Source organism: Cataglyphis hispanica, chromosome 9, assembly GCF_021464435.1.
Source record: "Cataglyphis hispanica isolate Lineage 1 chromosome 9, ULB_Chis1_1.0, whole genome shotgun sequence".
Lineage (NCBI taxonomy): Eukaryota > Metazoa > Arthropoda > Insecta > Hymenoptera > Formicidae > Cataglyphis > Cataglyphis hispanica.
In genome coordinates this window covers 7,165,611-7,181,867 of record NC_065962.1, presented here as the reverse complement: position 1 = coordinate 7,181,867, position 16,257 = coordinate 7,165,611, and the positions used below count along the sequence as shown (strand labels likewise).

The following is a 16,257-nucleotide window of genomic DNA, read 5'->3' as shown; positions in this document are numbered from 1 at the left end:
GAAAAAATTAAATTATGTATAAAAACATTTTTATATAAAAAAAAAGCAATCATAAAATGATATGGTAACATAACGTAAAATAATTTTTATATAATTATATTGATTTTAATGAATGTTTCTTTCTATTTTTTGAAAATAAAAATTTTAGACAGTGACGTGTATAATATAATACTTTTTAAAATTATTTAATTTCACATAATATATTAATTTCAACAGAGCAAATTCTCTTGGAGATATTATTTCTAAAGTTTAGCTTGCCAGAGTCATTCCCAAAATTTTGCTTCTCGATAATTTTCGATTTTTAACTTTTTATTCAAGCTGATGTCTCGATATTCTTATTGACAGAAAATCGATCTCGAAACAATCGGAAAAGTTAAAACAATATCTTTGTTCTGCGATATAAAGCGCAACAAGATCGAATTATTTTCTTACAATATCATAGAAACCACTTTTATATAGATTTTATATATGTCATTTCATGATAAAACCATCAGTCGTAATATAATTTTGCTTCGGGATAAATTAAATTGTGTCGTGAATTTGTAAACATAAAGCGACATGGAAAATAATATTACAAAATTAAACAGACTATTAGGGAGCTATTCAAAGTACGTGATGCTTCTAATATCCGACGTGGTATCCGCACACGGACGGGTGGTATGTTTTAATTAATGAGAAATACATTAAAATAATTACTGCTAAAAACTACGTCTTTGTAAGAACACGCGAAACTCTATTTTCAAGATTATCATCTGACCCGATTTTTTTCGTAGATTCACTTTTTCTGTTTCGTAATAAATCCGTTAACATTATGAAATTAACATTATAAAATTACGAAAATTACATCACAACAAAATATTCAAAAGTTTTATGACAAAAACATTTAATTTGTCTAAAATTTTAATTCTGTTTTTAATTTTTTCTTTTTTTTTTTTTATAAACGTGTTTTTTGTAAACTTTAACGTACTGTCAATTTATGCACAACTGGGTGCATGTATATCCTTTTTTTAATAAAAATAAAGATTTATTTTTTATCAAAAAAAATAATCTTAAGTCTGAAAGTCATATATGTGTATGTATATACAAGTATGAGTAAAATATGCATGTATGTAGATGATATATATAGTCTAATATATATTTTAAAAAATTTCAAAAATTTGTTATGCTTCATACATTAAAATATAAAATCTGCGACATCCTGTGACTTACATTTATTTACTTTTTTGTAACATTTCTTTTTCTTTATAAAAAAAATTATAATAGAGAAATTGGTGGCACAAAATGTAAGAAACATTATTTATTAATTTCTGAATCTGATTATATATATCTAATTATATTCTTTCACTTCGGACTTTTGTTTTAAAATAAAACAATTTCGCATTTACATACAACATAAGGAATATTTAAATATATTTCTTTTTAGACGCCTAAAAAAAAATTTTATGCATCACGTAACATTTACGTACATTGTAATATACGACATAAAAAATAATATATGCTAAATAATATGCAATATTTTAATTAAGAGAAACTTCAAACTTAATTTCAAAACAACTTAAACTCATCAAAAAATTACTCTTTAAAATATTCTTCGATAAGTTTCTTATATATAAAACCGTATGCGTATATCCTGGTATCTAATCAACGGACGTGTGATATCGCAACCTTGTACCTACATATCCGTTTTGCTGGATATCACTTCTTAACAACGCGATGTCAGGGATGCCTGCAAGGTATATAAATCCAAAAGACAGAATAACATTAAACTGAATTATATGGAAAGATTTGCGATTAACAATAACCATTTATGGGGAAATTGAGAAAGCAATATAGATCGAACGTATGTTTTACATCTTCGCGATTAATTAAAGACTAAAAGTATAATCGAACTAAGAAATTCTAGAGATTCTTTAAAACGTCTTCTCAAAAAATTCCAGCTTATAAATCATCTCTTATATAATTATATTTTCCTGTTTATAGTTCCAACAATTTTTTCCCATTTAAATTTTTGTAAGAAAGCAATCGAATCGAGTGAAAAATGAGAGAATATCAATATATGAACGCGATCATTCATAAAAATAAATTTTTGACATATCATATATTCTCTATATATAATATATAATTTATTATGAATAAAATCCTGTTAGAAAATTCATAATATATTTAAGTTTATGTCCTACATCATTTCTTACATTCCTCACATTTCCTACATTACCCTTATTGATTGATAATGTAGATATCGTTATTATTGGCAAGAAAATTTATTTACATTATTAGAAAATTTACCGATATAGATATTGTGTGTTTTGCTCATTTCTTTCCTAATAACAATGAGGATCCTTCTGTTGCATTTCCCATAAACACAACATGAATAAAATTCATAAAAGTAGATCATAATTACAAAGCTTTACTGGTGACGTATATTTAAAAATTATTTTAATACAGTCGTATTCATGTTTTATGTTGACGAAATATTAAGCTTGAGACACACTGTGCATGTTTTCATATTAAATATTAAACATATAAATTAGTAATAGCGAAATCTGACAGCGTTTTTCATGGAACACTGTATAAGGTTCCTAAGGCTTTATGGTAAGTGTCCTAAAAATGCAAATCTCAAATTTTTCTTTGTTAATAAAGTTATTGAAAATGCTGCATAATGCACTACTAATTGCACTACTGCGATCAGCTGCAACATGTGTCGGAGGCTTAATGGGAATTCACCAGTTCGTACGTGAGTTGTGTCAAGTGTCGAAGACAAAGGAGAAGTATATATACGTAGTGTTCTATTTTAAGAGAAACGTAATAAAGAAGTAGAAGTAGAAGTTGGTAAAGACTAGTAAGGACAAAGGTAACAGGCTCGCAGATAACTAAAATATTTTTATACCATAAATTGTGTTGATTTGAGAACGTATGTTGAAATTGTATAATTGTTATATAAATACTTGTGAAAAAAGTAGTATATGAAACAGAAAATACTATGTTTAGTGTGTGTGTATATATATATAAAAGATATATATAAATATTTTTCTGTAACTCATCTCTTACTGAAAGATAAAATTTAATATAAAATTCTCAATCTTTTTTCTGACATATTGCTGAGGAATAAGATAGTAAACGTCTATTAAATGTAAAACTGCAATTGTTTTAGGTAGTTGTGTTTTGAATAAGAATAAAAAAATATTTAGTGAAACTTGAAATTACAAATCAATTTTTTCTAATCAAATATGAATTTTAGTTTATTATTACATTTAATCACATATTTTATTTGCATCTACAAATTTATAAGCACATTAATTATGAAGCACATTTAATTTTAAGATTATTTGACTTCTGAAACGTAAAAGTGTAATAAAAAAAAATAGAAATTATGCTAGATTTTTTTTATGTTATTTTAAATAGTACATGTAATTCATATTTTACAGAATGTTGAAAAAATTTATAAAAAAAATGTTTCAAATTCTTTAAAAAAATTTTTTTTTACTCTCTCTCTCTCCATCTATCCTTTTCTCAAATATGATTTTATAAAACTAAATAATATATTATATATGTGTCCACAGGCTTCCCTAGAATTTATTCCATATAACATATTATTTTATTTTTGAGATATATGAATTACTAGACAAGTGAATTACTAAAAAGTTTTTTTAGTATAAAGTAGTGAGCAGTTACAAAAAAATGGGTATTTTTCATTACTTTTTTGTAGTATTATTAATTTTATTTACAAATAACACTTCTAAGCAAGTTATAAGCAACCATAATTAAAATAATATTACAGGTAATTCCAAAAGTAAAAATGAACACGATAATAATATGAAGTATCGACAATGCCCCCCTGGTTACGTTACAGCCACAATAATAAGGGAAGATGGTACCTTTATGGGTACCACATGGATTCCAGATATAAATTCATTTAAAAATAATCATGAAACATACAAAACTGCCAACGAAAAAAAAAGACAAGAATTATTTGATAAGTCACATAATTTTGCATGTAATGACACAGTTAATGTTCAATCTAAATTTATGACAGAAACCTGCAACAATAAAGAAAAATGCAATAATGAAAATCAAACAATTTATCTGAAAAATAAGTCTGAAATTAAAGTAACTACACCATCTAAACCACCACCATCTAAAATATCTACAAAAGAAGACTTTATGATGCAATGGTTTTCATGGAAAAATGAGTTTCTCACATACATGAAATCAATTGACCAAGCAGAGAGTAACAAAGAAAAGTGGGGTATAATGCTCTTAAATCGTATGGGTCCTGTTGGCCAAGAAATTTCTAGAAGTTTTACATTTGATAAAGAATATGCTGAAGAAAACATAGATATATTGCTAAAAAAACTTGATTTCTATTGCATATTTGGAGGTAGAAAAAGAGGAGATGATGAAGATATCGATAAATATGTCAATAATTTGACGGTATGTTAATGCGAATATTTTTATTATTTTCACAAACTTGTTTTTCATAAAACATTATTTTTAATTGTAGCTAAATCATTTTTTAAACATATTATATAATATGAGGCCTAGAATTTATTATGCAAATTATGCAAGATTTTCATATGTCATTCCTTTTTTATTACAAAAACAAGTTATAGCTTTCTTTCTTTCTCTCTGTAAAATGCCTAAAATATTAAAGAATTTAAATGCATTGGATATATAATATATTTTGTAATCTCTATAAAATATAAATATTTGATTTAATTTTTTTATATATAAAAACTTAAATTAATAGTTTTATTTTTTAGGTGATGGCATCAAAATATATGACTAATACAGATGAAATAGTGAAAGAGAAAATTCTGATGGAAGTAGATAAAGATAGATTTACAAGAAAAGCTGAAAGTTTAATTTTGGGATTCTCATTTCCATCATGCAAACAATCATTAACTCTAAAAGAAATGATATATATTTGGATGTCATATGAGAACGTGAACTTCAAGCAAAGTGAAGAAATCCACAATTTTTTAATTAAGAACTGCAATAATTGTGGAAAGACTCATAAAATAAATAATTGTTATGCTCGTGGAAAACGATGTAATAAATGCGGTAACGAGAATCACTATTGGACAAGATGTCCATCTCAATTTATAACTAATTGCTTATATTGTGGGGAAAATCATTTTGTTCGAGAGTGTCCTGCTTATTTGAATGAATGTAATAGATGTAATAAAACAAATCACTTCTCTTGGAAATGTTCAATTGCAAAAATTTTAAATTGCAATTATTGTGGTTTAACACATATCGCATCTAAATCTGCATGCCCCGCAATAAATACCATATGTGCTAGGTGCTATAAAAGAGGACATTTTCCAATAAAATGTTTCAAAAAATGAACATATACAACAATTTAGGAATATCACCCGAATAGTATATTCCTTCTATTATATAAGAGAACAAAAGTTGAGAGTATGATATAAATTTTATAAATCATAATATATATTATTTTGATACACATTATTATTACATTTGTCGATATATTACTTTTTATATTACCATTCTTATTTTTCTATGCGAGATAATTGAATAGAAGAACATCCATTTTTCCTATAATCTTTTAGCTTAAAGATTTAATATATAAGTTAAAGGCACAAACTACTTCCGCGAATTTCCCTCAATGCCGCGCATTATTGTATGTCGTCGTGTTACAAAAAAAGGAAGCATGCGTAATTAAGAACGAGTTATCAAACTCCCAAAAATATACCGTAAATTGATATGGAGGAAAATGATAAAGATTATATACTTTGATAAAAGTAAAAATCAAATATTATCTTTTCTCTCTTTCTTTTTGTAGGTTTTAATATATTTGAAAATTAAACGTCAAAAAAATTTAATAAAGATATATATATGTATTTGATGTATGTATTATTAAAATTATTTTAGTCATGAAATTTTAAAGATATAAAAGATATTGAGTCTTAATTTATTCTATTATAGTTCTTATTGTTGTTATAAGGTAATGCGTTTATAACTAATATAAATATAAATAAAATAAATATAAATAAAAAATGTCATGTTTCTAAAATATTCTACAAATATATTCATAGTCAAGTAATAGTATAAAAGTATATATGAAGGCTTTATCATCACCCAATGACATCACCTTTGGATGCAATTTCCGACAAAGTATATAATATGATTATGATTTAATCTTATCATCATTTCTCATGTAAAAACGGTCACATCTGTATGCAATTCTGTGGACAAAAGGTTGCAATCTTTTTCCTTTCAGGTCAATGATTTTTAGAATGTCCAAAATTGTAAAGTCAATTTCATTATATATGAAAAATAGAGAATTTTTAAACAAGCATTTTAAAATTATATCAAATATACTTTTCATTACAGTTTCTTCAAATTCAAAGATTATTCTTTTCCCAAAACTATTGAAAAAGATTGAATTTTTCTAAATTTTAACATTATTTTTACAATTCAAATTTTAAGTTTAATTACTTAAAATTGATTGAAGAATATAATTTCATTTTTTTTTAAATTCCATTCTCTAAAGTTTAGTGTCAAAAGAATCTTATCTGTCAAAGAAGTAGTAAAGAAATATAACATGTAAGGAAGCGATTAAATCCAATTTTCCATGAACGTATATGTTTAACCGAAAATGAATTTGATTAATATAAATGAATATATAACTCAAGACGACTTATGTCATTAATCGCTTTCAGAATAATTAAATTTGCTTTATTCAAAAACGCTATTATTCTATATATTATATACTATATACATATATTATAAATTATATTAACAAGGTGCCTTTGTTTCATCATATAAGACATCAAAAGCCATGTATTAGCATGTTTAGGTATGATATATGGAAAAGTCCATGGCTATTATTCAATTGAAAATGCTCTTGCCAGCATCAATGTGGCAACGCTGTTTAAAATATATAGCACGATTAGATCTATTGCGATCTTTTGTTCCACAGCATCCAATGTCCAGTCATACAGTTATCCAAGTCTTTGATAAGCGAAGAATGCATGACACAAGACCGCCGCGACGTAAAAAGCAAAGAAACGATTATTGTCAAATATAGATCACTTTACCGGTTTGTTCAGAAAGACAATTATATATGACATATAATTATTTTGACATCCATAGTTTATTATAAATTTTACTATCAAAATATTTGTGAAAGATACATATCAATAACTAAAAAATAAGAAAATATTTATTAAATTAATATGGGTAAGTTATACAATTTAATTTTTCTCTTTTGTGTATACGACAATATATTATTTATATACATTATATATTATATTGTTACATATATAGCAGATAATGCAGCAGTTTTATCAGATATATTTAACAAAATGCGACACTTTCCACCATTGAGTGACACAAAAAAAAATATTGGTAGAAGTTGGTGCGAGTGGAAACAGAATTTTTTATCCTTTCTTCAGAAAGAAGATGCCAATGAATTATATAAAAATCAATGGACAGTTATCTTATTGATGTTAATTGGTCCACTTGGAGAGCAAGCATATAAAGATTTTCCTTCCCGCAATGCTTTTCAGATGAAAGATTTAGAAACATTATTACGTTATTTTGATTTACATTTTATTTTTGGACTTAAAGAAAGAAAAAAAGATGAAAACATTGAAAATTATATTGATAGCTTGATGGTAAATTAATATCTGTATTGTATTATATATAAATAATTATAATGTATTATATATAAATTGTTATAAATCTTTATATAACATCAAATTTTTTCTTATATAATGCACATAATTAAAATACTGTCAAAATACAGCAGTTTCAGGACTACTCATATTATACAAAAATATTATGCAAATATTGAATTAAATGATAAAATTTTGTTTACACATCTCTGAAATTCAGCATATATAATTTTTATAAATAATTTAGCGCCCTGAAATATATTTATACTTATATTTGATATTGATATAAATTCATATATATGTTTCTCTTTTATAGCTTGTTGCAATTGCAAGCAATCATGGTGATCCTGTGAATATTGTTAAGGAAAAAATTATGCAAGATATTAAAAATTACAATTTCACAGGAAAGGCTATGCTTTTTGTACAGTCTAAAGGAGATAACTTGATATCATATTTGCAATTATTGGATCTTCATAAAATTACGTTGTTTTGGAAACAATGTGAAGACTTGATGTTACAAAAGAACTATAAAAATATACAAGAGCTCTCTCCTAATCCACAATTACCTGAAATGAAATGTGTTCGTTGTGGTACTTGCCATAGCAGGAACCATTGTCCAGCACATGGGATGCGATGTAACAATTGTAATGGATATAATCATTTTACAGATTATTGTAAGATAAAATATGTGTCTGATTGTACTAAATGTGGAACACATCATATTCAGTCACGTTGTCTTGCTTTTGGCGAAATATGTACAAATTGTGGCAAAGCAAACCATTTCTCATGGTTGTGCAAAGTACCTGTTGTGAAAAATTGCCTTAGATGTGGTAAAGATCACGCTATATCCATGTGTCCAGCACAAGGTCAAGTATGTGCCAGGTGTAACAAACCCAATCACCTAAAAGAAAAATGTTTGAGCAAACTAAATGATGAGTAGAAATGATGTACAATATTATTCTACTCTTTTGGAATTTTTAAACAGTAATAGTATATAAGTTACTTGTCTTCTTTCAACTTAATGATAGATTCTTATATGGAATCGATTTTTCCTGAATGGAAATTCAATTTTCAGTATTACACATCTTTGTAATTAGATTTCAAAATTAAAACTCTATTAAATTAGAAATATTTATAAATAATGTTTTTTGAAGAATGACTTTATTATCTATTTATCTAAAATCCATATTACAAAAATATTTTCTAATCATATATATCTTGAAAATAATTAACACTTTGTTAATTATTTTCACACATTTACATTATAAATAAATCGATTCCAATGTTATCAAAGAATTTGTCATTAAAATTTAAATCTTAATGAAATAATGTGTTGAGTGATGTATATATGTATGTATAGTATATTGTGTTTTTTAAGGTATTTATCTATTATATATTCTCTGCTATTATATAACAGATATAAACTTCTCTATATAGATTATATTTTGTAAAAAAACAGTTTAAAAAGTATTATAATATTCATAGATATTAATAAAAGTATTACATATATACATAAATTTTGTTAAATATCAAAACTAAATTATGAATAATTAAGAGAAAGAGTAATAAAATGAGTTGTGTAGAGAGAAACATAAAGATTGATTCACTTAATAATAATATTAATAATGTTAATACTTATTACTAATGTTAAATCTTATATATAGAAATTTTGTATGTTAATAAATTTATTTTTAATATCCTGTTTATATAATTTAAAGATACTTGATTTTTTGTTTTTATAATTCAGATAGTTATTCTTTTTTTAAATTAAAATTCTGTGTTTAATGTTAATTTATAGAAAAACTATAGAGTTCTAAAGTAGTATTATTATGTACTATATGTTAACTTTTCATTACAGCAAGATGTAATGAAATATAAACGAGACTTTTATGCACGGTTTAAGATTATATGATTAATAAATATATGAACAACATAATTTTTCATTTTTATATTATTACATTTTGTTGCAATGTACATACATTTTGTTGCAATGTACATACATACATGAAATATTGCTTAATCAATATTTGTTTGTGATGTCTCGCATAATATTCTAATTCTATAGAGCTATTAATAAAAAATGTTTAAACTAATTTGTGAACAAAAATTATTGAAATTATTGAACTCACAAATATTAATAACACCTGATCGTAGAATATTAATTATTATTATAAAGATAAACAAAATTAATATATGTCATCAAAATGATTCTTCAGGTTTCCCTCCTTTCATTCAATCATATATGTAGTATTATCATGACATCAGAAGCAAAATGACATTATTCTAATATAAATTGCTAGTGTCGAAGAAAAGTCATTCAAATACTTATTCATATCTTTTCACTCATATGTATTATATATATATATATATATATAACGTATTATCAGTTAAAACAGCCACAACTGCTGTATTTTCCGAACGCATTCATCGATCACTTTGCGCTCCCTCAACGGTTACAAAATCGTTGCGTTTTCTGAACGCAGTCCAGTCTCTCTTCGAGCTATCTGTCATCTGACATACTACGCATCGTACTTACGCGAAGGAAAGTGGGGGTGGTTAAGCGCAGTGAACAACAGGCGAAGAGACTAGCAGTTACTGGCAATCATTAGCAGGTTTCGTATAGCGGGTTCTAAGCTCTACAGTTGACCAGAGAGTTGCATTCCTGAAAATAAAGTTGTAGAAGCAGTTCTCAAATCACCTGCCTTCCACCGGATCGATACGTCGAATTAGTTTTTGGTCCAACTATTATGTGCTCGTTTCGACCGTCTGTGTTTATGATCATCATTCACGTCGGCTGACAGCTGTCAATCCCTCATTTGGGTCACCAGTGAATCATCGTATCGGCAACCGAGGGGCCTCCCCAGGTGATTCCTCGATTGATGATAATTGATTTCATTCCTACCTGCGCACGTTTGCGTCTCTTTTTTTTTGCGTTTTACCCGCGAGCCTGTTTTTTTAACAAAGCTCTTTTCTCGACTTCTCTTCCTCTCCCTTTTTCTCAGACGAGTCCTGAACAGTAGCCTAAAACCAGCTAAGCTCCACGGGCACTAAAAAGCCGCACGGGACGATCATCATCCCCATAGGTATCGCACGTCACAACCTACCTACTCTTTGTTCAGATGTCCAGGTATTTTTTGTAAGGACCCATTTTTTTCTCTCTGCACAGCACACGCACACTCTTATAGCGATTGCTTTTGTAAATTCGACGAGTGTGGTATTACAAGCGGATTCTTGCATTGCAGCGATATCGCCGGCATGGCGTCCAGCTCCGTCAGCCAAGAAGATTTTGACAATGACTTCGAGTTGACATCTAGGCGGTCCAGGATCAGGACTGCTAGAGCTAGAGTGGGTCCACCTAGAACAGGAGATGTGTCTTCCATAAGCTTTCAAAGTATGTGTTAGTGAAAGTGTTTACAACCAAATGAGATCAGATGTTTTTTTAAGAATAAAACAAAATATTTAATATTAATGCATTTTAGTGGCATTAAATATGACTTAATTTTAATTTTAGTTGTCTCGTGAAAATAACAGAATGAATAATTAAATTACAGGAGCTATTAGCTAATTAGCGTTAGTGATTTCTAGAATATTCTGTATATATTTGTGATACAGATTAAAATATCTAATGAAAACGTTTAATTTTATCAAAGAAAAACAAGAGCTAAGAAATTAAATGTTAATGACCAGTGATTTATTATTGCTCCTAACGATTTCCCTCACTTCTTTTCCTTTCAGAGAGTACACCCGACATGGAAGAATCGCAAGGTGCTTACGACACAAGTTCCAATCCCATGCTTCTATCCGAGCATGACAACTTGCAGAGTAAACCCATAATAAGGAAGCAAGATAAACGCGTAACGGGCCGGTATGTAAATCGCGATCGCATGCGCCTTGTGAAATTGCAGAAAGACTGTAGAAACTTATTGCCGCGCTTGGAGTGTCCATTAGCTAACAGCCTCCTAGATATAAGGAACTTTACGTAATTGCCTAATATACTTTCTGGATCTGGTTCTAGTGTCTTTAGTGTCGTATCCTGTTTGCACAGGCCAACGCATATAAACAAGGGAAAGCAGCAACGCGATCGACGGAAACTACGAGAAAAACGGCGTAGCACAGGAGTCGTGCATTTACCATCGACAGAGGTTTGCTATTGTCAATTAACCCATAAGTAATCACATGGTTAGATTGCACAGCATAAAAAATAATATGATTTCATCAAAAATTTAAAAATTGATTTTTTTATCTTTAAAATCATTATGTTATGAATTTGTAGATCATTGAATCTCTATATATATGTTGAAATTTTATAAGCTTGCTTTTCTAAATCGATAAAGTCCTGCAACTTACTTTTTTTAATCATTTGAATTTTTATTTTTATCAAATTTTTGAAGTCCTAAATTAACGAATTCTAAGACTTTATTGCTCCAGTTTTAAAACCTTGCAATTTTAACGCCTTTGATTTTTATATTACAATGCTCCTAAATTATCACCTTTCTATGTACAATTACTTTAATCAATTCACAATAAGATTAAATTATTACATTTTGTTTATAGTCAAGTCTTTTTGATTATTAATTTACAGTTGATTTTTTTCTTAATAAGAATATCGAAATTATCAAAATAATTTGTGAATTACAGCAAACTCGAAAATATCTTTTACTTTTTGCTTTCTCGTAGAAGAAGCTTTGTTAATTATATGTTTATGAATATCAAATGATACTTTTTTCTTTAATTAATTTCAACAAACAAAATTTTGATTCTTAAATTTTTATTGCAGAAGCAATTAATGCCAAGATAATTATAATTTTGCGAAAATTGATGGCTCTTTCTAGCAATCATATTTTCCGTATAAATAGTAATATTAAACTTACTACTATTATTCGGTTATGAGATATAGCTCTTTATATATTTTTTAATGTTTAAATATTGTACAAGTATTTTCGACATTTGATATAATTTCTCAGAGCACCGGTGGTAGTACGGGAGAAGATGAGGAGGAACTTACTGGTACTTGCCTTGAAACTAAGCATAACACGCATCACAATGAATTCCTTGATCATGAATTGATAGAAGTAAGTGTATTCAATAAATTTGCTTTATATATTGTGAGGAAAAAAGTCTAGAAAGAATTATTAATCGCAATGTTTGATATTATTTTGATATTATTTTGAAATATAATTGCAATTAAAATTATATAACAAAATTTTCAATCAAGTTCAATCTTTTAAAAGCATTGTTCTCAAAATCTTTACTATATTAATTATTGATTTCTTTTCTTTAAAACTGATAATATAATGCTGCAAAGGCACAAAAAAATATTAAAATGATAACAATAAATATTTCTTATTACGAAGAAAGTGTAGACCAATTGTTTTCTAGGATAGTTATTTAAAAATAACATGTTACAGGACCGGACCGCCAGAATGTACACACAAAGGCGAAATAAAAGGTATCTCATATATATTTGCACATAATTAATGATAATTGGAAAATGAGCACCTTTTGTCATGATATATATATATATATATAACTTTTATAATTTTTGACTTTTCTTTTATAATAAACTATAACTGCTTTCTAGGCACTACCGTACTTCATACAGGTCATGTATAATTAGGCACAATTGGTAAGTGCATTGTACCAGAAGAACTACAATTAGGCACGACCTGTACGAAGTACGATAGAGCTAGTAGAATCTTGATTAATCAATTAACAAATTACCTAATCTCTGTCACATCATCTAACTGTGTACATAACTGATAATATTCCAAATGTAGACAATAACATAAATCGTAATGGAACAATTAATCTCACAAAACGAACATGAAGGACTTGGTGCGATACAAAAAATATAATATGCACAAAGTTAGTTAAGCCATGAATTTATTTTAAAACTGAAAATAATTAGACTAATAATAATAATAATTTTTCCCTTGAATAAAAAAAATAATTTAAAAATATAAGGATAGCAACTAAAGTTAAAGGATTTTGGACAAAATCGTATGTTCAATCACTTGAAAATCAATCATATTATTTTTTTTATTGACTATATTTTTTATTAGAACTAAATTATTACGAATATTAAAAATTAACAATAAATTTATGTTAATTACGTGCAATATTCTTCAATATTCTTTGTATCCGCACCAATGGTCGTGCCTAATGCATATTATAAATGGCACACTATAAAATACTAATTCGTGAACGCGATCGACGTCTGCGTTTTTTTAGTCACTCGGATTTGGAAGCCGACGACGAGGAATTTGATTCTCTTAATCAATCTGATAGCATTAATCAATCGGACCATGGCAATCACGAGCCGCAGACATCTGTCAACGCGACCGGCAGACCGAGATTGCCAACACCAACCGGCGACAATCCACACGAAGTAAGTTGTTAAAAAATTATTATACAATCAAATTATATATATTTAAAATTTAATTAAATCAACAATAAAAATATGTTGGGCGAAAAATTCCAAAAATTTTACTTTTTCTATGTACTTAATTAATCAAATAACGTAAATTTAAGAATCGAACACGATGCGATTTTCAGTTGATTGAACGAGCACAGGAGGAGAACAGGAGGCTATTGTCCCTTTTAGAGGACCGAGATCATAAAATTATGGCGCTCGAGGCTCGCCTTTTAAAGCAACAACACGAAATGGCCGTGGAACGAGAACGGCTTCGTGAGGAGAATGCTACGTTGATTCGTGCGATGGCTGCATTAGCCAGCAATTAATCTTCTTCGTCTAATAAAAATCTTGCCTTCTTGGCTCTTTGCTCCTTATGATAATCGCCGAGCTGCAGGATGAGCCGTAAGTCGCGCACTGCGCTGATTATTTTGATTATTATCATATATATTTTGTTTTATTCTCTCTTTCTCTCTCATTTGTAGTAGCAAGAACAATTTATTTATCTTTTCGTTGGTCTAACATAATTTTTCCATCGTATCTCCCAATTTTTCGATTGTTGGGAAATTTGCAACCATTACAGGGTGAACGACTGAAAATCGCATATTGCGTTAACTATTTTAATTATTGTTGATATTGTGATATACATATTTTTATGTAGTATATAATATAAACTGATCAAAGAATCTACGTTCTCTATCGAGTATTAAATTAGTAGAGAATCTTTTTTCGCGTTATATGTATATTGATACCTTCGAAAATTGATCGAGTTAACTATAAAGCACAAATATTGCGCGTTGCACTAAATATCTTAATTGCTTTTGTGATATCTCTGTACGTTTTTCCTTGCTCAATATATATAATGCAGAATGCTTCAAGAAAAATTTTATTCTTCTGTTGAATTGTTTTCTTTTTTTTCACAATGCAGTTCTGCACCTGCGGTTTACTTTGATTTTTAATTTTCTCAACGAAAGATAAAAACTGGAAAATGTGGCACAAAGATTTCTTTCTGTATTTATATATTTTTTTTTCTTAAATTGGCAACTATAGAGCTGTAGAATAAAATTGTGCATCATGTTATATTTTTACTTCTTTTTTTTTATGAATTTAAAAGGCTGAAAACTTAATAGAGAATATATAAATGGATTAGTTTGTAATAAAAGTTAAAAAATTTAAGTTGATAGCCTGTTAAGTTTAGATATTTAGTTCAATAAATTAAGAATATTTTCACATTGCATTCGTAGTAATTAATTTTCTACATCCCTCCGATGCATGATTTATGGATCATCCTAGGCAATATGGAAGATACACCCTAATTAAAAGTAAATCTAATTTTTAGTGCGTATCGCAGATTGAATCATTACGAATAAACAGATAATTCTCAGATCCGGCTATACGGGAATCGTATAAATGTATGATTTTGCAATCTGCAATGCGAGCTACATGTTGTAAAAAGCAATAGTAATTCTCAATCTTGTAAAGACATTATTGATAACAATCATGGCTTGCAGAACTTCAGTTGTAGCCACACAGATCGGATGGATTATTATACATATGTATTTGCTATCTCCCTTACTGATTAATTGCCATTATTTGCTTCAATGCTTTCCTCAGTGAAATAACATATAATAAATACATATATACATGTATGTATATACGTATGTATGTGTGTGTGTGTGTGTGTGTGTGTGTGTGTGTATGTAATATTGAAACCATGCAAAAGGACCGATTACGACATAAGCGACTTAATTCATTTTCTATTATAATAATATAAGAATGAATGATCTACGGAAGTTTTGTACTTGCAACACATGATGATGTAAGATTATGAATTATTTTATTACTATTATATTATTATTAATATTATTATTATTATACGTAATCCGTACAAAATTCTATGTATATATAGACACGCAAATAATTCTGTAGTAATCAATTAATGCATTTAATTAGGAAACTCTGCGGCAAGTATCTATGTTGTAATACGCGGAACGATATAACGAGAATGTGTAAAATTGTTTGAAGAAAAACTTTTATTGCCAAGCTATCTGATGATTTGTATATTGTACCCCTTGTTCTCCTTAAAGATAAATATGTTTTATAGTCATATACATAAAGATTAAACGAAACATCTTTTACACTTTATACTCTTATTTTATATCTTAATTGTCCTGCTCTACTGTATCATTTTAATTATTTACT

General features: G+C 27.7%; 3 protein-coding genes across 13 annotated transcripts; all 3 read left to right on the top strand.

The window, feature by feature from the left end:
• Positions 1–2,289: 2,289 nt before the first annotated feature.
• Positions 2,290–5,858, top strand: LOC126851998 (uncharacterized). Of its 3 annotated transcripts, XM_050596430.1 has the most exons (5): positions 2,290–2,413; positions 2,641–2,851; positions 3,561–3,682; positions 3,779–4,431; positions 4,761–5,858. In XM_050596430.1, the coding sequence occupies exons 3-5, from the start codon at positions 3,679–3,681 to the stop codon at positions 5,346–5,348; spliced, it is 1,245 nt and encodes a 414-aa protein (XP_050452387.1). In that variant the 5' UTR covers positions 2,290–2,413; positions 2,641–2,851; positions 3,561–3,678; the 3' UTR covers positions 5,349–5,858. The 3 variants fall into 3 exon arrangements, with proteins under 3 accessions (XP_050452387.1, XP_050452390.1, XP_050452389.1); XM_050596432.1 differs by lacking the exon at positions 2,290–2,413 and having other exon boundaries at positions 2,847–2,911; XM_050596433.1 differs by lacking the exons at positions 2,290–2,413; positions 3,561–3,682 and having other exon boundaries at positions 2,677–2,851.
• A 119-nt stretch (positions 5,859–5,977) lies between these two features.
• LOC126852003 (uncharacterized) lies at positions 5,978–9,082 on the top strand. 2 transcript variants are annotated; one of them, XM_050596443.1, is made up of 3 exons: positions 5,978–7,206; positions 7,294–7,643; positions 7,960–9,081. In XM_050596443.1, exons 1-3 carry the CDS (start codon positions 7,203–7,205, stop codon positions 8,581–8,583), a joined length of 978 nt encoding a protein of 325 aa, XP_050452400.1. In that variant the 5' UTR covers positions 5,978–7,202; the 3' UTR covers positions 8,584–9,081. The 2 variants fall into 2 exon arrangements, with proteins under 2 accessions (XP_050452400.1, XP_050452399.1); XM_050596442.1 differs by having other exon boundaries at positions 5,978–7,643; positions 7,960–9,082.
• Positions 9,083–10,136: 1,054 nt separating this feature from the next.
• On the top strand, positions 10,137–16,102 carry LOC126852012 (PRKC apoptosis WT1 regulator protein-like). Of its 8 annotated transcripts, XM_050596461.1 has the most exons (10): positions 10,137–10,255; positions 10,318–10,507; positions 10,646–10,779; positions 10,886–11,034; positions 11,379–11,508; positions 11,659–11,785; positions 12,608–12,715; positions 13,052–13,092; positions 13,875–14,031; positions 14,199–16,102. In XM_050596461.1, exons 3-10 carry the CDS (start codon positions 10,763–10,765, stop codon positions 14,382–14,384), a joined length of 915 nt encoding a protein of 304 aa, XP_050452418.1. In that variant the 5' UTR covers positions 10,137–10,255; positions 10,318–10,507; positions 10,646–10,762; the 3' UTR covers positions 14,385–16,102. The 8 variants fall into 8 exon arrangements, with proteins under 8 accessions (XP_050452418.1, XP_050452425.1, XP_050452424.1 ...); XM_050596465.1 differs by having other exon boundaries at positions 10,188–10,507; positions 10,646–10,726; XM_050596462.1 differs by having other exon boundaries at positions 10,188–10,507; positions 10,646–10,770.
• The last annotated feature ends 155 nt before the right edge of the window (positions 16,103–16,257 follow it).

Coding starts and splice junctions, on each gene's coding strand:
- LOC126851998 (XM_050596430.1), top strand. Junction 4,432..4,760: donor AATATGTCAATAATTTGACG/GTATGTTAATGC, acceptor TTTATTTTTTAG/GTGATGGCATCAAAATATAT.
- LOC126852003 (XM_050596442.1), top strand. CDS start 7,203: ATGGGTAAGTTATACAATTTAATTTTTCTCTTTTGTGTATACGACAAT. Junction 7,644..7,959: donor ATTATATTGATAGCTTGATG/GTAAATTAATAT, acceptor TCTCTTTTATAG/CTTGTTGCAATTGCAAGCAA.
- LOC126852012 (XM_050596461.1), top strand. Junction 11,035..11,378: donor GTCTTCCATAAGCTTTCAAA/GTATGTGTTAGT, acceptor TTTTCCTTTCAG/AGAGTACACCCGACATGGAA. Junction 11,509..11,658: donor GATAAACGCGTAACGGGCCG/GTATGTAAATCG, acceptor ATCTGGTTCTAG/TGTCTTTAGTGTCGTATCCT.